This window comes from Neofelis nebulosa, chromosome 4 (genome assembly GCF_028018385.1).
Source record: "Neofelis nebulosa isolate mNeoNeb1 chromosome 4, mNeoNeb1.pri, whole genome shotgun sequence".
Lineage (NCBI taxonomy): Eukaryota > Metazoa > Chordata > Mammalia > Carnivora > Felidae > Neofelis > Neofelis nebulosa.
The window spans coordinates 36,198,900-36,220,898 of record NC_080785.1 but is presented as its reverse complement, the minus strand read 5'-3'; the positions used below and the strand labels follow the sequence as shown (position 1 = coordinate 36,220,898).

Below are 21,999 nucleotides of genomic sequence, written 5' to 3'. Positions count from 1 at the left end.
CAGTGCAGAGCTGGATGTGAGGCTTGAACTCAGGAACTATGAGATCACAACCTGAGCTGAAGTCGGACACTTAACTGACCGAGCCATCCATGTGCCCGTCCTCTGTTTTTGAATAGAGGAAGTGCCCAGCCTATGGTTTGACATATAGTGAATACTCAGTATGTGCTTGTTGAGCTTGATGAACTTTGTCTTTATATTTCTTTGCATGCTAAATGAAGGAGTTGGACAAGAGGGTGGTTTTCAAATGTTTAAAAACTAGAAGGACCGGTTTTGTCATCTAAAAAATTTTAAGGGGAGGACCAATAAGAATGTCATGGAGAAAAAGAGGAAAGTGCTCTATTTGAAGTAAGAATGGGATTCCAGAAACCTGTCCACTTGACCTCTCCTCTTCAAGAAAGCACTAGGAGGTGGAGAAACACAGTTAAAACAAATCGGCCTGGAATCGGGGTTGCTCATTTCCCTTGCAGCTATAAAAATGCAATTCTGTGAAAGATACTCTTTCAAGTAGCAACATTTTCTCTTTCTTATGTGAACATTTTTTGGTGAAATTTTTCCTGAAATGTAAAAATACTGAACTGCTTCCCTAAGACAGAATGTGATACTAATGTAACTGAATCTTTTCTTAATGACCTAGGTACCTCATTAGGAACATTCACTGTTTCACTGGGCTGAATTCACAAAGGCACTGTTATGACGTGTTTATTTTCCTGTATCTTCCCTATCTGTCATCTGCCATTTCTTCTGCTGTCACTTTCTCTGACCTAATAGCTCCCTTAGCTAATGTCTTTTTCTCAAAGCCCCTGTGCCCTAAATTTTTTGTGAGCTAACACAATAGAAAATAAAGTTTGTTTAGGAAGTATATGTTCACACACACACACACACAAAGAGTCGGGTTTGAGAAAGTCGATGGCCATTGTGTTGGCCCTATGTGAACATCATGAAGGTTATTTTTGGTATTTAGAGGCTTAGGGGTATTTTTGCATCCCTGGGTTTGTGGATTGCTAGAGTCCCACCTTGACATAAATTAGGTACGTATATATGTTTTTTAGAAAAACTAACCTTGGAATAATCTGGGAATGACTGAATGAATGTACCTTGAATGATGTAAAGCGTTTAAACCATATTTTTTACAAAGCAAATGATAGAATATTTTTTAGTATGAACCCCTAATGTATGTTTATAAATGATACACAAGTGCTTTTGTACTAATGTGTTTTATACATTGTAAAACATACTCGAAAATCAAATTTACAAATAATAAAACAAAAACAAATATAAATGTTCATATTAGAATATTTTCTCATATTCTTACACTCCAGAGAATCGTCTTGTGCACCCCCTGGGATGCATGCACAATTACATACCCCGTTTGTGTGACTGTGGTTTAGATAACTGCATAAGGATATTGACTTTGACTTGAGCTATGCCACTATTCCTCTGCCCAAGTGAAAACTAATTTAGGTGCTTTTCAAGACCTCAAATAAAAATATTTAGCTCCCGAACTTGTGACCCAGTACATAGCACAATAAATGTTTGATGAATGTTGAACGAATGATGGACATTGAGTAGTTCATAATGATGCTTTATAAACTCATTTAATTAGTTCATTTTATCGGTTTAGCTCACGTCAGACTTTTTTCACAATGCGTTCACATTAGATCATCACTAGTGCATATCACTAGGCAGAAATGGGTATAAAACACATTGGGATTTTTTTTAATAACTTTTTTAAAAGTTTTAATTATTTATTTTAAGAGAGAATGAGAGAGCAAGAGCAGGGCAGGGGCAGATAGGGAGAGAAAGAGAATCCCAAGCAGGCTCTACACTGTCAGTGCAGAGCCAGATGCAGGGATTGAACTCCTGAACCACAAGATCGTGACCTGATCTGAAATCAAGAGTCGGACTCTTAATCAACTGAGCCACGCAAGCATCCCACACATTGAGATTTAATGGTAGAGGGCTTTGAGCCAGAGCATTTAATTGCCCAGGGAAAGTTTCGACCCATCCAGATTACTATAGTAGGAGACATGGCAAAATCTGGCTTAACAAAGGCCATGATGTGATACCCATGAGCATCTGGGGTTGTGGGTCAGTGGTGGTAGTAGTGACTAAATAGTGGTGGTTCTCAAGCCAGGGAGATAACAGTATTATGATGACATTGGGAAGGGTGTGGAGAAAGGGAGTGGGGCCAGTGAGGACACCTTTGTATTGAGTTTCAGGGCATAGCTGTGTCTTAAGCCTTTTGTTTTTACGCTACATATTCCTCTTGGGCACTCAGAGCTCCTAGCCAGTGGAGAACCATCTATGTGCTGACGTTCCAAATCCCTATCCAGCAACCTTCTGGATGATTCCAGTTAGGTGTGTTGCAGGTACCACAGAGGCTATATCATCTACGTGATCAATTCAGCAGCTTTCCCCAAACCTGCTTCTCCTAAATGTTTCCATCTTTGTGGGTGGTATTACCAGCCTCCACCCAGATGGAGAAACCTGGAAGTCACCTTGGATTCCTCTCTCCCCGCCTCTTGCCTCTATTTGGCTTCATTCCCCTGCCATCTTAGTGGACTCCCTAGCTCCAATCTCAGTGCCTCCAAGTTGTTTCATACATTATTCCAGAGTGATTTTTATAAATGGAAATTTGGATGAATAGCCTCCTTGTTCAACACTGGTAAGGCCCCTGATTTTCTCTTCAGCTCCATCTTTCTTACTGCCTCCCTTGTATTAGTTATCCCCTTACACTGAACTTCTTCAGTTCTTCAAGGATGCTTGGCTCCCTTCCATCCTCCAGGCCTCTTCCCACATGGTTCCTTCTACCTAGAGCAGTCTGTTCCTTTCCTTTTCACTTTCTTCTTCTGGTCTCAGCAGAGACATAATTTTTTCCAGGACCTTTCCCTTGATTCCTAGACCAGACTACATCTCCCTGTTAGCTTATTTATTATCCTAGCATCCCAGAACTTGTCTTGCCTTGCCACTCAGCAACTGTTGTTGTAAGTGGTTGTGTATCCCTATTTACTCCTCGGCTGTGACTCCATAAGGGCACTGGCCACATTGATCATCTTCACTGCTGCGTCCCCAGCACCCGCAACAGTGCCTTCCACCTCCAAACGTATTTGTTACATGAAAGAAGAGGGCATGGAGGGCCACTCATCAGGAACCAAGCTAAGTGATTAATCAGACTGAACAAATACAGCAAGGCATAGGGTAAGTGGGCAGCTTGGGGAACACTTAGGAGCCCACACTTAATTTCTGGCCTATCAGATGCCACCCTTACACCTTCCAGAGGGAAGACCTGAGTTTACCTAAAGAAGGAAGATAGCCTTGAACATGGATAGATCTGAGTTCTAAAAAAAAAAAAAAAAAAAAAATTTAACGTTTATTTTTGAGACAGAGAGACAGAGCATGAACGGGGGAGGGTCAGAGAGAGGGAGACACAGAATCTGAAACAGGCTCCAGGCTCTGAGCTGTGAGCACAGAGCCCGACGCGGGGCTCGAACTCACAGACCGCGAGATCGTGACCTGAGCCGAACTCGGCCGCTTAACCAACTGAGCCACCCAGGTGCCCCTAGATCTGAGTTCTAAATCCTAGCAGTGCAATCCTGGCAAGTTATTGGTAGGGCTGATCTAAGAACACAGAACATTTATAAAGTGTATGTATGGTAACTGATCTATATATTTTTAAAATGTTTATTTTAGAGCTAGAGAGGCAGAAAGAGGGAGACACAGAATCCAAAGCAGGCCCCCGACTCCGAGCTATCAGCACAGAGCCCGATGCAGGGCTGGAACTCAAGAACCGTGAGATCTTGATCTGAGCCGAAGAGTGCTTAACCAACTGAGCCACCCACGAGCCCTGACACCTGGTATTTTGATGTGGCCCTTGTGATCTAGTCATCATGCCATGCTCAGTGTAATCCATCCAAATGCTTCTGCTGTATAATGCTCAGGTATTGACCCCCTGTCCTCATACCTGACATTATTCCAAATGCTATAGGAGACTTATATTTTTCACTTATATTTTTATTTTATAATTATTTTTTTATAGTAAGCTTATTATCCCTCATGGGACCCTGTGAAGAGTTTCTCTTGTCATCTTTATGAGGCAACAAAGGGATAGAGAGTTTGACTAAGTTGCCCAAAGTCACACAGCTGAGCAAGATACAGCATTTGACCATCCTGGTGATTCTATAATACAGGCTCTCATTTATTCCTAATATTTTTATTTGAATTTTATTCCTTCCTCATTAAAAAGTAAAACGTTTAAATTCAAGAAGTATTTATTGAATCCCTTACCATGTGTGCAACATTAAGCACTCCGTGTGAAACTAGTAAATATTTATTGTGACTATGACTTTGTAGAAGAGTCGTAGAACGTCTTGATATTCATGGACTGTAACCTCTTTGTGAGGGGATTAGAAAAAAAAGAAGTCAAGGAAATGTGCAAAAAAGGGATAACACAATCTTTGAGTGGCTACTTCCTGCCCTGTTCCCTTGACTGCAGATAATGTTGTAGTAGACAGTGATGTTTCCTAAACGTTTATTCTCTAAAGGAACTGCAGTCATCCTCAGAATTGATCTGCTTCTATCAAGCAGATTCTAGAGTCCAGGCCCCCGTACAAGTTTTTAGCAAAGTGAAGGCACTTTTATGCACACTGTTTCTGAAATGTCTAAACTAAAAACAGAAGAAAAAAAAAATTAGGCATAGGTCATTAGGGAAAATGTCATTTGTCTTTTGGGATGTAGAGTTTGACCTCACTGTCATCAGCAACTTCAAAGTCTGTGTTCTTCAGGTTTAACTGAAAGTAGGTTGGGTTGCACTGGCACTTTCAAGTTAAGAAATGGATTTTTTTTCAATCAGTTGAAATCAATTCCAGTGGGTTTTTTAAAGAAAGGAAATTCCTGGGATATTATTGATACACCTAGAAAGCTGCATCCAGTGTATATTTTCTTCAATGTTGACAACATGACTGATTTCCTCTCTTGGCCTAGAGATTTAAAGCATGAGTTGGTTCTACCTTTCTAGAAATGAATTCTGCATTTTGCTTGCAATGAAAGAACAAAAGTTACCTGAATACATTATTAAAGTACTTTGTACCTGCAAATTGCTTCGTACAAGTTATTCTAGGCTCATCAGGTTATGCTACAATCAGAACGCCTGATACTTAGTTGGCTTTTTACTTCCCACCACAAGTTTATCTTGCCACCGAAGCCATTCACTGTGCAAGGCCTGGCTTGGGGCTCTGGGCCAGGGCGTCCTCTGGGATGTCAACCTTGTCTGCCTGGATGCCTCCAGTTGATTCAAGCAAGTGCAACTGGTTTTACTGATCCACGTTCCTGTTGGACCAGAATAAAGACCTGAAAAAGAGAATAAAGGTAACTTCAGAGGCATAGAGTTTAAACACTGAGCTAAGGGTCAGGGTTTCAAAACCACACTTTTACTATCCTATCAGGAAAGTTCGATAAATATTTATATTTTTTGTTTTGCATTGTTCCCTCCTGAAGGTTTCTCCTTCACTCAGGGAGTTCCCAGATCTTCAGTGGGTCTGGGGCAGAATTGGGAAGAAAGGCTGGGAGAAGAGGGAATGGGGTAAGTCTGGGCAGGAAAACGCCTAGGCAGCCAAGGACCAGCCAACTCCCTCCTTTCAGCCCCTAGAGAAACCCCTTACCCGGAGCCAGCCCGTTCTGGCTTTGGCCTCCTGACCCAGACAGTGCAGGGCGAGGGAGCCCACATTGCACCGCCCCCAGCCTTGGGCGGCCCGCCAAGAGTTCGAGGCCTCCTAATCCGGATGTGATGAAAAAGAGCAACAGACGGAGAAGTGTTTCAGGAGTGGAGGAGTGGTGGCAGGGGGACAGAGAGCCAGAGGGGGAACAGGCCCCCTTCCTGGGGAGCTGGCCGGACTGAGCTGGCTGGAAAGAGAGGGCGGAGAGCACGGAGTCAGAAGAGCGGCCACTGGCGCAGTTGCAGCCACTGCAGTGTCTGGGCTGAGCCTGAGGGAGGCGGGGAGGGACGCGCAGGGGCGGCCGCCACTGCTGCCAGGCCACTGGGGTGAGATGCCGAAGCTGCTGGATCCTCGCTAACTTTGCCGGGAGGAAGAGGAGAAGGAGGAAGGGGCTTTGAGAGAGTTGGGGGGGGATGCCGAGGTAGGTGGTGGTCTCCCCGGCCAGAAGGAGGAGGGGTTTGGTCCCCTTCCCCGCGCTTCCAAATCCAGTCTCCCTTCCCCGCCCCCTTTCAGTGCCTCCCTCCCACTGCCCTCCCCCGCCCCCCAACTCCACCACTGTCAACGTGCGGGGTAGCAGTTTTCCTCCCGGGTTTCAAATCAAAACTTCTCTGGGGTGGGGTTTGGGGGAGGGAGGTGGAGGGGCAGGGAATGTCCTGCAGGGGTGGCGTGCTGGTCTCTGAAAACACTTTTTCCCCCCCACCAGAAGCAGTCAGTTCTCTGCACCCACCACCTAACAGCCCTTCGCGTCCGCCCCGGGGGCGGCGAGCTAGGCGGCAGCGCGGCGCGGGCTCGGTGGAGCGGCCCATGTCCGGCGCGGGCGAAGCCCTGGCTCCCGGGCCCCAGCGCGGGGCCGAGGCGGGCGGCGGCCGGCTGGGCGCCCCAGCCCAGGGTGAGTGCCTGCTCGCAAGTTGCGAGTCGCTTTGTCGTTGTTGCATTTTAAAATTTGTCCACACATTTACTGATTGAGGGAGGGGGGTGGAGGTTGGTGTGCAGTGAGGACGGAGTCTCACCCCGTAGTTGTGAACTTTTGCACAGTTAGTGCTACTCAAGAAAGTTCTCCAGGACTCCAGCCCTAGATCAACAACCGGATAAGAGGGCGGGATCCGCTGGTCCTTCCACTCCCCCTTCCTTTGACTGCAGGGAAACTGGATGACATGATTGCTTCTTTCTTAGGCATATGCATTTTGGGGCCTAAGACTCCCATATGTGGGATCTGAAGCACTCTCGCCTGCTTCACTTCAGTTCTTGTGTCTTCCTCAGATCCAGGTCTGTTGCTGCTCTCTGAACAAGCTAAGCACTCTGGGCTCATCTTTGTTTCTTGTGAGCCACTCTGCAGCTCAGTTGATGATCTGGGGTTCTGTGACCAGTTCCTTTGGAATGGCTCCCGCATACGTTTCAATAACTGTTTTGTTTTGAAATCAGCATGCTTTAAAAAGGAACACTTGGCAAGAATGAATTAGCTCCTTTGTGTTTTTCCAAAGTGTAAACACAGGCAGCCTATAAAGAATATGATCTTGTTTCTGGGAGACTTCCCTAACAAGCTTATAAACAAGTCAGGCAACATCTTTGCTGTCTTGAAGGTAACATCCTTGAGGTTTTCAGTGAGCAAGGGCCTTACTCTTCTGATGCAGTTTCCTCTAACGGTGGCTCTGATTTAGAAAGTTCTGATATTGATTTGGGCTAAATAATTTTCCAGGTCTTCAAAGCCTACTTTATAGTCTTGATTTTAAGCATATCTGATAGCTTTTGTATTTCTTTGACAATAATGTAGTGAGCTTCTTGGGACTGGTGTGTTTTTTTGTTTGTTTTTTGTTTCTTTGTTTTTTGTTTTTTTCTTTTTCCCCAAGCTGCAAAAATGGAAAGGAAGAAGTTAATGTTGAACTCAAAAGAGGTGAAAGCAGAAAACATCCATGGCTAAATTAAAATGTTCTGGCATTCAGGGCTGTTAAATTGAATTATGTTTATCATTGCTTTTTGCTTCTAAACAGTGAGTCATTTTTTTCTAAACAGAAAATAGAACAAATCAGAGAAGTAGAATGATAAACATGTTTTCCCAGAAGCAGCCCATGCTCTGCACATTGTATTGCCAACAGTCATTTTCCCGTTGTTAGGCATGCCCTTCCTAGTCTTATCGACTCATTGATGTTTCACACTTGAGCTGTTAATCACTATTGTTAAACAATGCTTGTGTCAAAATCCACATCAAACTGCTACAAAAACAATTGATTTGGACATGGTGATATCTACAGTGTCCAACTTACTTTAATAATACGCATTGTTAAGAGTCAGCTAGAACTTGCAGTGGTGTGTAATATAATGCAGTGCAATGCTGTAAAATATCACATGATTCTGATTTTAGGAAGTGAGCATCTAGAATGGTCTGAAGTGCAGTTGACTGCGTACAGGATTACCAGTGTGGAAACTCTTGGGGTTATGTTGTACCTGAAAATCGGCTTACCCTCAGCAACATAGTTGTATACCGCCTTTTTATTAGTTTATCTTTGACTCACATCCTGTAAGCATCAATTTAATTGTACGTGTAATATAAGGTAATGATTGTAATGATTTTTTTAGGAAGAAAATCTTCAGATTCTTGCTAAAATATTATGTCTCATACAAGCAGATTTCATAAGGTATATTGGAAGAAAACAAATTTTGGAGTGAGTGGGTAGGGTAAAAGTTTGCAGATGCAGCCTTCCATAGGTAGTTTGGTCCTCTTGGTAAAGGCGTTAGTGAAGAAAGAAGCTTTGCTCACAGAGTGCCCTACTCTCCAGCTCTTGAGTTCTTTCCTCTGTCCTTGGATTCTTTATCATCTTTTCAGAAGAATAGTTTAATAATTCTCTGGTCAGATGTGGCTGCTTAGTTAATTGAAACTTAATTTAAAACTTTTATATATTAAAATCTGTGAGAAAAATGGAGTGTTTTATGGCAATTAGCAGAAAATATCTTTTCATGAAGAGGAAATATAAGGTCAAGTCTTACCTTGTAGGCAAAGATAGATAGATGTCAAGATAAAACCTATGCATATATTACTATATCATGATGAGATATCCACACTCCTAACTAAGGGCATGCAATGTTAAAGTTAAAAGAAATTATAGGGGGGTCTCTAGTGAACTCCCCATCAAATCTAAAATCCCTTTCTCCGTTCTTCCAGATGGTTAGTTAGAAACCTACAGTGTAGCTGATTCTACGTAACGGCATTCAGGGTTAGGAAGGTTTCCTTATTAAGAGCATAGTTCTACCTCTTTAAAATTTCTGCTCTTTTCCTGTGATCTGCAAGAAAAACTCTATTGGTTTGAAAGCATTAAAAACATTTTCTGTGTATTTTGAAAATTGTTGCAGAGCAAGGGCATAAGCTCCTATGCTCCAGGCTGTAAGAGGGAACCAGGATGGGTGTGAAGAGCTTGTAAGCAGCAGGGATCGTGGGCCCTGGGACAGCCCATGGGCCAGGAGGTGGTGATGCTCAGCTCCAGCTCATTGTTGCCATTTGGGCTAATATCTTCCAGTATTTCAAGAGACACTGGAAATACAGATTTTTATGTATCATCTCTCCCTTTTTAAAAGTTGGCAATTGATTAAATACAATTTTGCCCCTGGCCAACAAAACAACTACGCTTTCAGGCTGGATATGGCCTCTAGGCAGCTGATCTGTTATCTCTGTTCTAGAAATTAGAATGTAAACATGTGTTTATAACTGTTTCCCTATTTATGACTAACTTCTGAAAGATTGGTTTGATTTGCTGTCCCATGCAAAGTCCCTGTATAAAGGTCTTGATAGATGAAGGATAATTTGGGCCAAACTTAATTTTGTTTTAAGAGAGAATGGATCTTGTATACGTGATTCATCTAATTGTCTTTTTTTTTTTTTTTCATTCTTGGATTAAACATCTTAAAATTCATTGTGTTATCACTGAAAATGTAGGTACTTACTTTTTTGCGCAAAAGTTACTAGAATCCATGTACTCGGAAGAGCTTTTTAATTAAGTACTTCATTCATACATTTGCAACCTGGGACTATGAGGATTTATAAAAATAACTTAGTCCAAATGGATCACTTTAAAAAAATTTTTTTTAACATTTATTCATTTTTTGAGAGACAGAGACAGTGCAAGTGGGGGAAGGGCCGAGGGAGAGGGAGACAGAATCTGAAGCAGGCTCCAGGCTCTGAGCTGTCAGCACAGAGCCTGGTGTGGAGCTCGAACTCAGGAACCATGAGATCGTGACCTGAGCCAAAGTCAGATGCTTAACCAACGGAGCCACCCAGGTGCCCCCAACTGGCTCACTTTTTAGAAAGGTTGTCCAGAGTATTCAGGTGACTTGGCCAAGGTCTCATGCAGTCCATAGAAATCAGGGTAGAACCATAAACTGGGGAATATATGTCATTGTGATAAATGTGGTTGAAGTAAAGAATGAGTATAAATCTTTCCTACGGATGGATGAATCGAAGATAATAGGCTTTGGATACTGTGAATCACTTGAGCCTGTTCCAGTCCCTGCATCTTCCCCCTCCCCCCGCCACTCCCTGCATTTGCCAAGACTTCGATTGTTGGACTGTGAGTGCTGGAATATACTTTAATGTGATAATGTGTGATTTAATGCACTCTTCTCTCTTGGGAGAGTCCTCTGAGACTATTAGGCAGACTTTTCATAGCAGGATGCAAAATGCCAGTGAAGTTAATTAAAAATAATTTAAAATAGAAGCTAGGGAGAAAATCTCCGAGTTGAAATTACATAAGAAGAGCTTTGACTTAGAAGCTTAGCTAAGTTGTCAGGAGTTTATAGTGGCTAATCAGATTTCCTTTATGGGAAGCCTGTTTATTTCAATTTATACAATGTATGCTTGTGACACCCATATTTTTAGACACGTATCATATTGTTTTATCCTTCTGATTAAGGATGGAATTTCTCAAAGTGGATTCTCTTTGAATAGCTTCTCTCTCTGGTTCCAGTCCGGGGAGATTGTGCCCTCCAGGAGACATTTGGCAACATCTGGAGACATGTTTGGTAGACATACAGGGAGTGGAGTGGGTCCTTCTAGGATCTAGTGGGTAGAAGCCAGGGGTAATGCTAAATATCTTACAATGCTTAGGACCAAACAGCCCCTCACAACACAGAATTATCTGGCCGAGAATGTAAGTTGCATTGAGATACTACCCTAATATTTCAAGGCTACTGGCATTTTTGGTCCCACTCTGGACTTTTAGAATCAGAATCTCTGGATATGGAAGGCTCAAGAATCTGTATTGTTAACAGTCTCCAGGTGCTCTTTATCTCTAGTTGAAAATAATTGTTATATAGGCTTTTGTCTGCAGAAAGATATATTGATAGGTTTCTAGTAAGTCTCTCATTTTTAGTTAGAAAGGCCTCAGAAAGCTTTAAAAACAGTCTCTCTTTCAAGTTCCAAATTTTAAATCCTATCACTCTGTGTATCTTCTACATTACTACTCGTCAGCATGTTTATCACATACCCCAATTAATAAAAATAATCCTGAGTGTATTCTTCCTCAAAGAACTTTCTAACATTTTGTGGACTGTAACACAAATGTATTGTGAACTTTAAAAAGGAAATACAGGGGCGCCTGGGTGGCGCAGTCGGTTAAGCGTCCGACTTCAGCCAGGTCACGATCTCGCGGTCCGTGAGTTCGAGCCCCGCGTCAGGCTCTGGGCTGATGGCTCGGAGCCTGGAGCCTGGAGCCTGTTTCCGATTCTGTGTCTCCCTCTCTCTCTGCCCCTCCCCCGTTCATGCTCTGTCTCTCTCTGTCCCAAAAATAAATAAAAAATGTTAAAAAAAAAAATAAAAATAAAAAAAATAAAAAGGAAATACAGAGATGAAAATTGTAAGTGGATGAGATAAAAATAAGTGAAATAGGTATTTTAGTACTTTCTTCTATCAGCTCAGTAGATATTTGTGTCCTGCCACCCTATACTTCTCTTCGGAGATCCCAGCATTATGGAATAATAAGGAAAAGAGTGCATAATTTGCACATGGGTTGTGTTCATTTGTAAGTTGGAGTTTTGGAACCTAAGTTACCCTTTCTCATAGAAACAGTGATAAATTATATTTAGTTCCCTAATCTCAAAAAATTAGAATCAACTTATATTAAATATTTATTACTAATTTTCATTTCTACCATAGCCTTTTTTTTCCTCTTTGCATTATTTCTGCCTTACTCAAATGCTTCATAAATATTCAATCCTACACACACACACACGAATATATATATATATATGTATATATATATATACATATATATATATATATTCATCTTGAACCTTGCTGTGTGACAAGTACAGAGAGGAATACGCTGAATGAAATTCGGGTCTTGCTGAATGATGGGAAAACACCTACATTCACCCATAACTGTAATACAAGGTAGACTGATAGGTGCTATGATAGACGTAAAAAAATGTGTGATGGCAGAACATGGGAGACAGAAAGTATCTCTAGCTGGGGCATTTGGAAGAACCGCAAGGAAAACTTTTGATTTGAGCTGGACAAAGAAGCACTATTATAGAACTCAGCTCTGTGAAGATGGATAATGGAGAGCAAAGCTTGGAGGTGATTATTACAAAATGTTGAATGCTTCACTAAGCCCTTTGTATGGGCTGTATCAAAGAACAAAGAGTGAGGTAAAGTTGTAAAGATAAACTGAAGTAATTTTGAGGATGGCTCTAATTCTCCACTAAGGCGTTTGTATATCCTTTTTGTAGGCAGTGGTGAGCCATTGAAAGTTCTTGAGAAGGGGAAGGACAGGACCAAATTGGTGTTTTTTTTAGGAGAATAAATCTAGTGGCAGTGCAAAGGATGATGTTGGTATGAGGGGCAAGAGTGAAGGCAGTGATTATCCGGGAAGCTATGACAGGCACTTGACAAAAAGGACATAGGGCAGCCCCACTAGGAATTTGATCGAGGAAATGGGTTTAAGAACAATAGCAAAAGTAGGATAGAGTTCTTCCTAGCTGTGAGAGCCCCTTGAGGGCCTTAAGTTTTACTTACTCAGCTGTGAATCTCCTAAAGCATAGTGTCCAAGTTTTGTTGTATCCAATTGATATGGTTCAGCGACGTATTTTATACGGGAGGTAGTGTGAAGGTAGAAATTCAAGGTAATCCAGGGGTTTGACTTTTTAGCCTGAGTGGAAACATGGGAGTAGCTGTTGAGTCTTCTTTGGATCATCTTGGTTCCTGGAGCTTATCCCTTGCCATGATAAGCCAGTACTTGTAAATAGGAGAGTGGTGAGGGTCAAGCTCACAGGGTCAGAGTTCACCACCAGATAGTTGATGGCTGGAAACAAGAGTGAGGGAAAGGACTGAGGAGAAGCTTTGGGGGCATGGCCACACTTGAGGAAGGAGAAGGAAAAGAATACAGAAAGAGAGTCCATAAGGATTGGTCACAGAAGCCTTAGAGGTTTAGTGGTCACGGAAGATGAAAAAAGTTGTGATTTGTTAAGGGAGAAACCAGGTGTAGAGAGGATTTCAGTTGGGTGGATTTTGAGCTTGCTCACCACGTGCTAATGGAAAGAAATCCAGGGGAGAGAGGGAGATGGAAGTTGAAAGTGTATGGGGTACAGTGGTGGTGTGGTGGGTGTGTGTAATTGAAAGTAAAATTCCGGGACAGAATTGGACAGAGACCAGTCATAGGAAAGTAGACCATGTTCCCTTTACAGATGGGCATGGGAGAAAATAATAAATGATAATCTAGACACAGTTTGATGAGAAAGAGAGATCTTGGAAGGCCTAGATCTTCTTAGCAAAGTAGATGGTAACATTTGCTGAGAGCAAGAGTGGGGGGCGGTTAGGATGAGTCAAGAAATTTGAGATGTGTGGAAAAGATTTCAAAGAATGAAGTATTCAAGAGGGATTCAATCTGGGGCAAACAAAAGGGCTGCTCTGTAGCACTGAGGGCTTAACTGAGAATGAATGCCATGAATTTTTAGTGGACACGGTCAGCATGGTTGATTGCCTTTCTCAGCAAGGAGCATGTGGGAGCTTGGGAATAGAGCTGATAGAATGAGTTTTTGGAATTAGCATAGGGTTGGAGGTTGGCAGGGTAGAAGCAGTGGGGGACAAAGGAGGAGGATTACCCATGTGTGAGAAGAGTGTGTTTGTTCTAATGAGTCTTGTGTTCTAGGGAGTATGGGGAGCCAGAGAGCCCAGCAGTGTAATTGTCAGGCTAAGGTTTCTGGCCAGCAAGAACCATGCCTGTTGGCCTTGTTTGGTCAGTTAACATGTAAGGATTTATACGTTTATACATTTATACATATATATATGTATTTGAGTGACCTTTATAGGGCTAGTTGGGGGGGGCGGAAACTGGAATTTTTGGGTGTGTAAGAGCCTTTCCTGTTTCTTTGAACCTTATTTCCTGGATCTTGTTGAGGTGATATCATGGAAAATTCTAATAGCTGTGTGCAATTATTTTAGTATCATTATATTTTTATAATAATAAAAGATTTGGGGAAAATAAGGAAACCTAAATTGACATAATCTGAAGTTAAGCCATTTGCAAATGGAAAATTAGAACGATACAATAACCAACAAAGGAGAGAAATGATTCAACCAAATAAATGGTCTTTCTGAGGTAACATGATTATTCTACCCTATATAAAGTTAGGGGATGTGATTTTTATGTTTCTTTTTCTAAATGCCTTTCTTCAGTTTTTACTAAGGAAAGATTGATCCTGCACTGTCTAGATACTAGATGTTTGGACAGTTGGATGTTGGTGATTGGAGCAGATGAAGGACGCCGTGGTTCCTCCCATTGTCTTAATCAGACATGTATTTGTGCACCAGTGTTTTGGATGCTTCTCTCTCTTTTCCTTATCTCTGTGTCTGTGTCTCTTTTTCCCTTTCCTCCTCTCCTTTTGCCATTGACACTTTCCTGAAGCTACTTAAACTTTTCGTATCTGCTTTCACATTCGCATACATCTTCTCCGGAAGGAAAGCTTTTAACCTTGAGTTTGAAAGCCAGTTATGTTTTAAAAAGATTCTAATTTAATCAGTTAGGGTTCACTAAGTAGGAGCTATGAACAGAGTTATTTTAACATTAATTTCGTTTGTGGTTTCTACTTGCAGTCCACTTCTGTTTTCAGATTCACACCCACATGATCTGAAGTAAGATGATTCATATGCATGTGCTTTTATGCCTGATTTTTTTTTTTTTTTACTAGTTTCAGGAGTAGAATCTGAAGTTAATTTTCCTGGCCAGCACATAGATTTCATTATTGATACGTTTGAAGAGAAGCCCTGTCAACAAATCGTTTTTGTGTGCCTACTGCGTGCGAAGTCTTGTGCAGATTAAGAATCTGTAATGCGTAGTTTGCCCACAAGGAATTTGTAAAGTTAATTCCTTGTCTAAATATCAATTCAAGATTACAACAAGAACCAGGTGACAGATTAGTTTATGGCCAGTTGCCAGCTGACTGGTGCAGTTCTGGAGCATACAAATTCAGAGGTTGAATGAGAAACCCAGAGTGGCAAGAAGTCTGTTCCTTCTGGGTTGGGCTGCTAGTGATCCCATCTGAAGAAGACATAGTTTGCAGGTCTTTTGGTTTGAATTATGCAGAGTTGAGCACCAAAAATAAAGCAATTTGTGGTTGAGTAGGTGACAGACTCTCTGAAGGCAGCTGGAACACACAAAGGAACCAGCCTCTTCTCTAGGATCAGGTCCTCCTACTCTTTTCCCTGGATCAGCCCTTGATCTCCTGGGCTCTATGAACGTGGACCTCCTCTGTTGTTTGTTTTTCCATCGCTCATGCAGCTTGCATTTTCTGAGGGGTATTACTCTTTATTTCTCACTGAAATACAAGATGAAATTTTGGAGCATGGGAAAGGTGTAGGAGCTTCCATTAAAATATGTACAACATGACAATATACCGATTTGTCATCACTATGCAAAATGAATTTTTACTTGAGCTAAGGAGTAACATATTCAGTCTTTGTGTTGAAATAATTTCAAGAAAAAGGTGGCATTGGTAGTGGGCATAGGAAAATATACATTTGAGAGAGATTGGGAAGTTATAATTAGCTGGATCTCATAGTTGACTCTGTTAGGGCGGAGAAAATAGAGAATTGAAAGATGATTCTGTGAACACCGCTGACCAAGATATAGACTATAGTTGGAGAAACAGGGCCAGAAGAGAAGTGGTGACGAATTCCTAAAATTTTAGGAGATGTTGAGTTTGAGTTGCCAAAGATATATTCATGTAGAGGTGAGACTTCAAATCTGTAGGTCAGGACAGGGAGCAAGTCTAGAGGAATGGATTTACAAGTTCTCCTCCTGGAGGCCATCAGCCATTTGTGAGATTACAAAGATTGTGGGGCCAGAATGGGTTTGTTGTCTTAGAGGAGAATCCAAAGAAAGCAATGTCTCAAAGAAATGATCCTGAAGGCAAGAAGCCACGTCAGTTTTGGACTGAAGTCCAAAAAATAAATGGCAATATGGTTCTGCTTCTCTTTCATTATTTTGTTTGTGTTTTCACTACTATGTGAAATGCTCTTCTCCATCCTCTCTCACTTATATCAGGAGTGGACTCAAATCATAGCTTTGAAAAAGGCTTTACAGATGAAACAACCCCCTTTGGTTCACTTTTGATTTCCATTGGCCTTCCTTCTTGTAACAGTGCCAAATTAAGGTTCATCCCCACCCGATATAACTGAGAAGTAACAGAAAAGTTTTAGAATTGTGGCACTTACGACAGTGATCATGACAAAAGACTGAAGATGGGTGTGTGACATCATTTTAAAAAAAAGAGGAAGATGTCAGAGTCCTCAATTCCTCTTTGTAATGGGCTTAGTCAATTGCCAAGTAAGAAAACTGCTGCAGATATGGCCTCTCTGGATTTCCACAGTAAGACAAACTGTTTGATGATGGCTTTCTAGACAAGAGGAAGAAGACTATCCTGTCTATAAGGGTGAACAGAATGTTAAAAAAGTTCCCGAAAAACGATTGAAGGAATTGAGGGTGTTGAGCACGGAGAAAATAGACACAAGAGCATGAGCTATTTTCTAATATGAGACGGTCACAGAGGAACATTAGACTTTGATTGCAAAGAGCAAAATATGATGAATCAGCGAAAAATGTAAGGAAGTAGATTTTAGCCAATTGTGAGGAAAGCCTGTGAATGATTAAAACAGTCCCAAACTGGAGTCAATGGTGTGCTGAGGCTATTTCCCTGCCCCAGAAGTAGTCATGCCTATACTCCTTGGCTTGTTCTTGGGGATATTGGATGGTGAAGGTATTCATCTGAATTCAAGTTAGCAGGTTGGCTGAGACCTCTAAAAGCTCATCTAACTCCAAATTCCATTAGCCTGTGAGTGTTTGGTTTTAGCATGAGTATACTTGGTTGAAAGAACACAAATGAGCGCTATATTTGAAGTGGAAGGAGTTTACTATGCCTCAGGGTAGGTCATCCTGAAAATATATTTTTAGGAGAAGGAACTGTAGGTTTGGATGTCAAAGGGCAGGAGATAAAGATGACCGAGGTAATGTGCCCCAGTTGCCGGTATCAGCTTTCTGTCATCTAACCTCTCCCTACTCCTTCTGCCATTTATTTAGAACCCAGATTTATTGAGATATTATTACATTTTGTACCTATTCATTTGCATGGTTCTATTCAATTGTATATTTATCTAACTTTGGAATTGTTTTCCGCTTTGCTGTGTGTATAACCCACTCTACCTACCCCCAAATTTTAAACCAGTTGAGTCAATGTCATTTTTATCACTCTTGAATATAAATGCACCCTAAGCTTTTAAATGCATACGGAGCCCTTTGAATGAATGCACACTAGATTTTGCTCAGTCTTATTTTTCAAAATATTGATAACAGTGAATTGATTAAATTAAATTGATTCAGGCATTTAGTTCTATAAACATTTATAATGATTTGTGCTTATGTAATAATTCTTGTATTTACAAAATTATGAAATTTTATGCATATGCTTATTCATCTGTTAAAATACTTTGGTTATCTTAACCTTTTTTGGACAATGAGATTTTAATCCAATTTATTTTTCTTTAATTAAAATTTTTGAGAGAGCACACGTGTGTGTGCGTGTGTGTGTGTGTGTGTGTGTGTGTGTGTGTGTGTGTGTGTGTATGTGTGCAAGCAAGGGAGGGACAGAGGGAGAGAGAGAATCCTAAACATGCTCTGTGCTGTCAGTGCAGAGCCCACTGTGGGGCTCAATCTCATGACTGTGAGATGATGACCTGAGCTGAGATCAGGAGTTCAACTGACTGACATTCAACTGAGTGAGCCACCCAGGTGCCCCGATTTTAACCCATTTTAGAGCATTAGGCAAAGCAGGTTGGTTTTGCAATGTTTCTTGAAGGTCATTAGGCTTGAGGGTTTTGTTTGTTTGTGTTATTTTGATGAGTGAAGAAGTAAAATTCCAGAACCTTAGGTCTTCCTGGAAACTGCTTTATCTTTGATTTTTAAAGGTTACATATGGGAAACATTTGTAGATTTCCACATTGTTCTGAGCCTCTGGGAAAAACAGACCCAGATTTTTAACTTTGCCCAGAGATTTTAGTCTTGGATTACTTGAGATTTCATAAACCGGAACACACATAGACCATCTGAAACAATGCTGATATTTTAAAGGAAGAGTAAGAATTGTTTAAAACAATTGCTTTGTTTTCAGAAAAAGGAGGTATGAATATAGATTGCACAGCAGTAAGAATATCCATAATATATAGATTATAAATAATCTGACATAGATTATTATCAAATATTAAATTGAATTGGATGAGATCTAACATGCAAAAGTCCCCAAATTTAAGTACAAAGAATGGTACTTGTATTCCTTTTATATATGAATAAGTGTGTTTTACACTAAGTTTTTGAGGTTTTGTAAAGATTTCGGCCAAGCACCATCATTTATATTAGTCTTCCATGAAGTAAGCAAATAAAGTATGGTTAACGAGTAGAAAATATATTTGATGGTTGGTTTGTACATTTACATATACCTCTGCCTAGTTCAGTAGAATATTTTGAGGTGGCTTATAAGAGTACATTTTAAAAGAATATTAAAACCTAATAATGGAAAATACAGGTACCTAGGAGATCCAAACATGAGGGAAAATCAAAGTGTATATAGAGACCGTAGGGTCAGACTCACTCAATTTTGTTTGTAAATTTGGGTCAAAAAGAAAACTTTTTCTTTAATACGATGTTCCTTGTGCATCAGGAAAAATGTATAGCTTCTCAGAGAAAGCAATAGTTTTCCTCATACTAAGTCTGGAAATAGATTTCTTGCCTGCTTTTTCACATAGGGATTACTGACTAGTTAGTTCCTTCAACATCTTCCATATAATAGCTTTATATCAATCAGGGTTTTAAAAGATGCTTATTGTAATAACAGTTAATGAAATAATAATAGCAAATGTGGATGAGCCCTTACTATATAACAGAAACTCTGCTTTCCAGGCATGATTCCGTTTATTTCCACAGCCAGTTTATGAGATAGATACTATTGCTATTCCTATTTTAAAGATTAAGCATGTGACAGTTAATTTGCCCAGGATCCATAGCATTCGTGGTTGACCCAGGCACCCTGATTTGAGATCCTGTGCCGTTAACCACTTCCAGCGCAAAGTACAATTTAGAGATGGTCTTTCTGTTCCAGAGAACCAAAGAGAGTCTTTGTTCATCAGGAAGGATTCAGATATCTGCACTTGTACATGACAGGATTATCTCCATTTCTTGGAAAACCCTGGCACATACAGAACTCTGTGTTTAAAAGCTCATTAGTAATTTTCACAAACTAATCATCCGCATGCAGCATGGCTAGATTCTTTTACTATTGTGTGCTAAAAGCATTTAACTCTTGAGATGGTATATTTGCTTGATTACAAACTGCTGGAAAGACTATCCCTTTTCAGTAGTTGACAATGTTATCTTTTAGAAAGGTTTAAGTTTACTATGTCTACCTTCAATGGACAGAACTGAGACTAGTTATAAATGACCTGATAGCAAATTTGTGTTCAAAATAAAGAACAACTTACTAATAGACCTAACTGACCAGGAATAGGGGTGTTTCCTTGTGTGAAGGATCATTCCTTGGAGGTTTGAAGGGCTGAGTGGTGTGGTGGGTCTTTCTACACTTGGTACAGTATCAAATGAGCTGCAAGATGCTTTCCACTTCTGGCTTTTCTCCTATTTTCGCCTGAATGTCTGTCTCTGACTCTCATTCTGCATTCTCCTCAGTAAAATGAAGCCAACGTGTTCTTACGGTATCGTTGATGGTTCTGAAGATCAAATAAATATTAAAGCCCTTTGAAAATTGCTAACACTGTAATTGCAAAAGTTAATTAATTTACTCTTCCAACAAAAGGAAGTGTTTTATTTTTAAAAACTTGTTTAACAACCATATACCAGCTAAGTGGCTGTTCTGTGGCATAGAACATAATATAATGTTGTACGTATATTATTATCCAATTTACTTATATGTAATGCTTTTAGATTTTTCTCTTGTTAATCACCATTCAACTGGGTTATTCCCTAACTCTCAGAGGTCAGTAAAATTCTCATTCTCAAGGTTTCAAATTTGGACAATGTCGACTAGGTAAAATATTATAGAATTTTAAATGAAATGGAAATTCTGTTTACCTGGATCTCATTCTTCTTCAGCAGGAACGATTGACATTGGAGAGAGATTACTTTTCACCATTCATACCCTTGTTTAGAAAAATAACAAAAAATAAAGAGTATTGATCCTGTGAGAGAGTCATTTCTGAGTAGGACATATTGTATTTAAATCGATCATTTAGAATTCTTACTATTTTCTTTTGATTCTTTTGCTTAATTCATGCTTGTTATTTTCTTTGAGAATTAACTCAAATCCAATGCCTTACAAAGGTTTTTCTTTGATTTTCTCCACTCTATTCTGAACCCTTCAACGTGTATATGAAGTTTTGGCTCTGTTGTTTAAACTGTTGGCAAAGTCAGATTTACAGAATTGTGGAGACAAAAAAGGCCTCTGCCATCATCCAGCTCAGTGCCCTCACTTCTGTTTGAAGAAAATGAGACCCAGCCCCAGCCACATAGCTGGTCAGTTTTTGAGTCAGAATTACAACCCAGTGCAGTTTCCATTACCTTCTGTTTGGTAATTGCTTGATTGTTTTGTGTGTATGTTTGGTCTCTCAAGCTAGAGGATTTTTTTTTTGTCAGAGACCAAGGTGACTTTTTTTTCCTCCCTCAGCCAAAGATTTCGTCCGTACTTCTGTGATTCCTGGGAGGCTAGCCTTATGGAAGCAGATGCCAGTAGTATGCAGCTGTCCTCTGGTCTAGTGCTGTTTTTAAAGTGTCTTCAAGTTTATTTTAATTTCTAAAACAATGCTTATGTATTCGTCTATTAGTAGAGCTTGTTAATGTCATGTATAACTCATGATTTGTATTTTCATAGTTGTCCTATGACAACTATGTAGTACAGAAATTGTGTAGTGCAGAAGAGCTTGCTTAGAACAGTGTCCCTCAAACCTGGCCATATATGATGATGACATCCCTCCCCCCATCCTACCCCATACCACCTGAATTGGAACCTGTGCCTCTTTATGTTTAAGGGGCTCAACAGTGAAGACCCACTGGCGTAGAAGAACAGCATTACTGAGATGACCACGGTCCCCTTTTAAGAGAAAACTGTTAAGTTAGAGAGCAGTTCTGCTTGGTTGTATACGCAGAATTCTTACAGAAAGGTACGGGCTGAGCTCATGCATCACGAAGTTACTTGATTGCCTATGGGATGTGCCTTTTGGGACCATATACTAGTTTAACAGCATCTACAAACCTTCATAAACCCAGGAAGGAATTGATTAAACCAGGACTGTGGCCCTGCTTCTGCACTTCAGAAGTGACACACACACAGTAAACCTCCATTGATAACAGAAATCTATTAGAAATTGCCTGTTTGTCATTTTACTGAGTAGTGGCTGACCCAAAGTACTGAAAGTTGTAGTAAGGTTGGTTCTGCGGCTGGGCATCATGATTCCCGCCTTACCATTGTCTATCAATTAAGTCTTAGTCTGCCTCCATGCGTTTCTTCAGTGTTAGATGTAACGGCGCCCCATTTATGAGACTGTTATATAGGTATTCCATTAAATATTACAAACATGCCAATAAAATAATATACACATGTTAAAAAGTTATAGAACATTCAAAGGGTCAGAAATTTAATTTTTAAAAGTGGAGAATTGGCAAAAGTCAACTGAATTTTTATGCTTAGAACCTTTTCTGAGCCTTGTTTTGGGCTGGGTGCTGTGTGGGTCATAGCAAAAAGCTGAGGCCAA

General features: G+C 40.5%; 2 protein-coding genes across 2 annotated transcripts in view; one reads left to right on the top strand and one right to left on the bottom strand.

Moving 5' to 3' along the window:
* Positions 1-4,080: 4,080 nt before the first annotated feature.
* Positions 4,081-6,517, bottom strand: LOC131508537 (uncharacterized). Its single transcript, XM_058723549.1, has 3 exons — positions 6,260-6,517; positions 5,658-6,144; positions 4,081-5,346 (listed from the first exon to the last, which is right to left on the bottom strand). The coding sequence occupies exons 1-3, from the start codon at positions 6,515-6,517 to the stop codon at positions 5,138-5,140; spliced, it is 954 nt and encodes a 317-aa protein (XP_058579532.1). The 3' UTR covers positions 4,081-5,137.
* MDFIC (MyoD family inhibitor domain containing) overlaps positions 6,000-21,999 on the top strand; it is an 87,757-nt gene continuing 71,757 nt past the window's right edge. The window contains exons 1-2 of the mRNA XM_058724526.1: positions 6,000-6,132; positions 6,415-6,600. Of these exons, the coding sequence (XP_058580509.1) occupies positions 6,516-6,600 (85 nt within the window). The 5' untranslated portion in view covers positions 6,000-6,132; positions 6,415-6,515. The remainder of the gene's footprint in view (positions 6,133-6,414; positions 6,601-21,999) is intronic.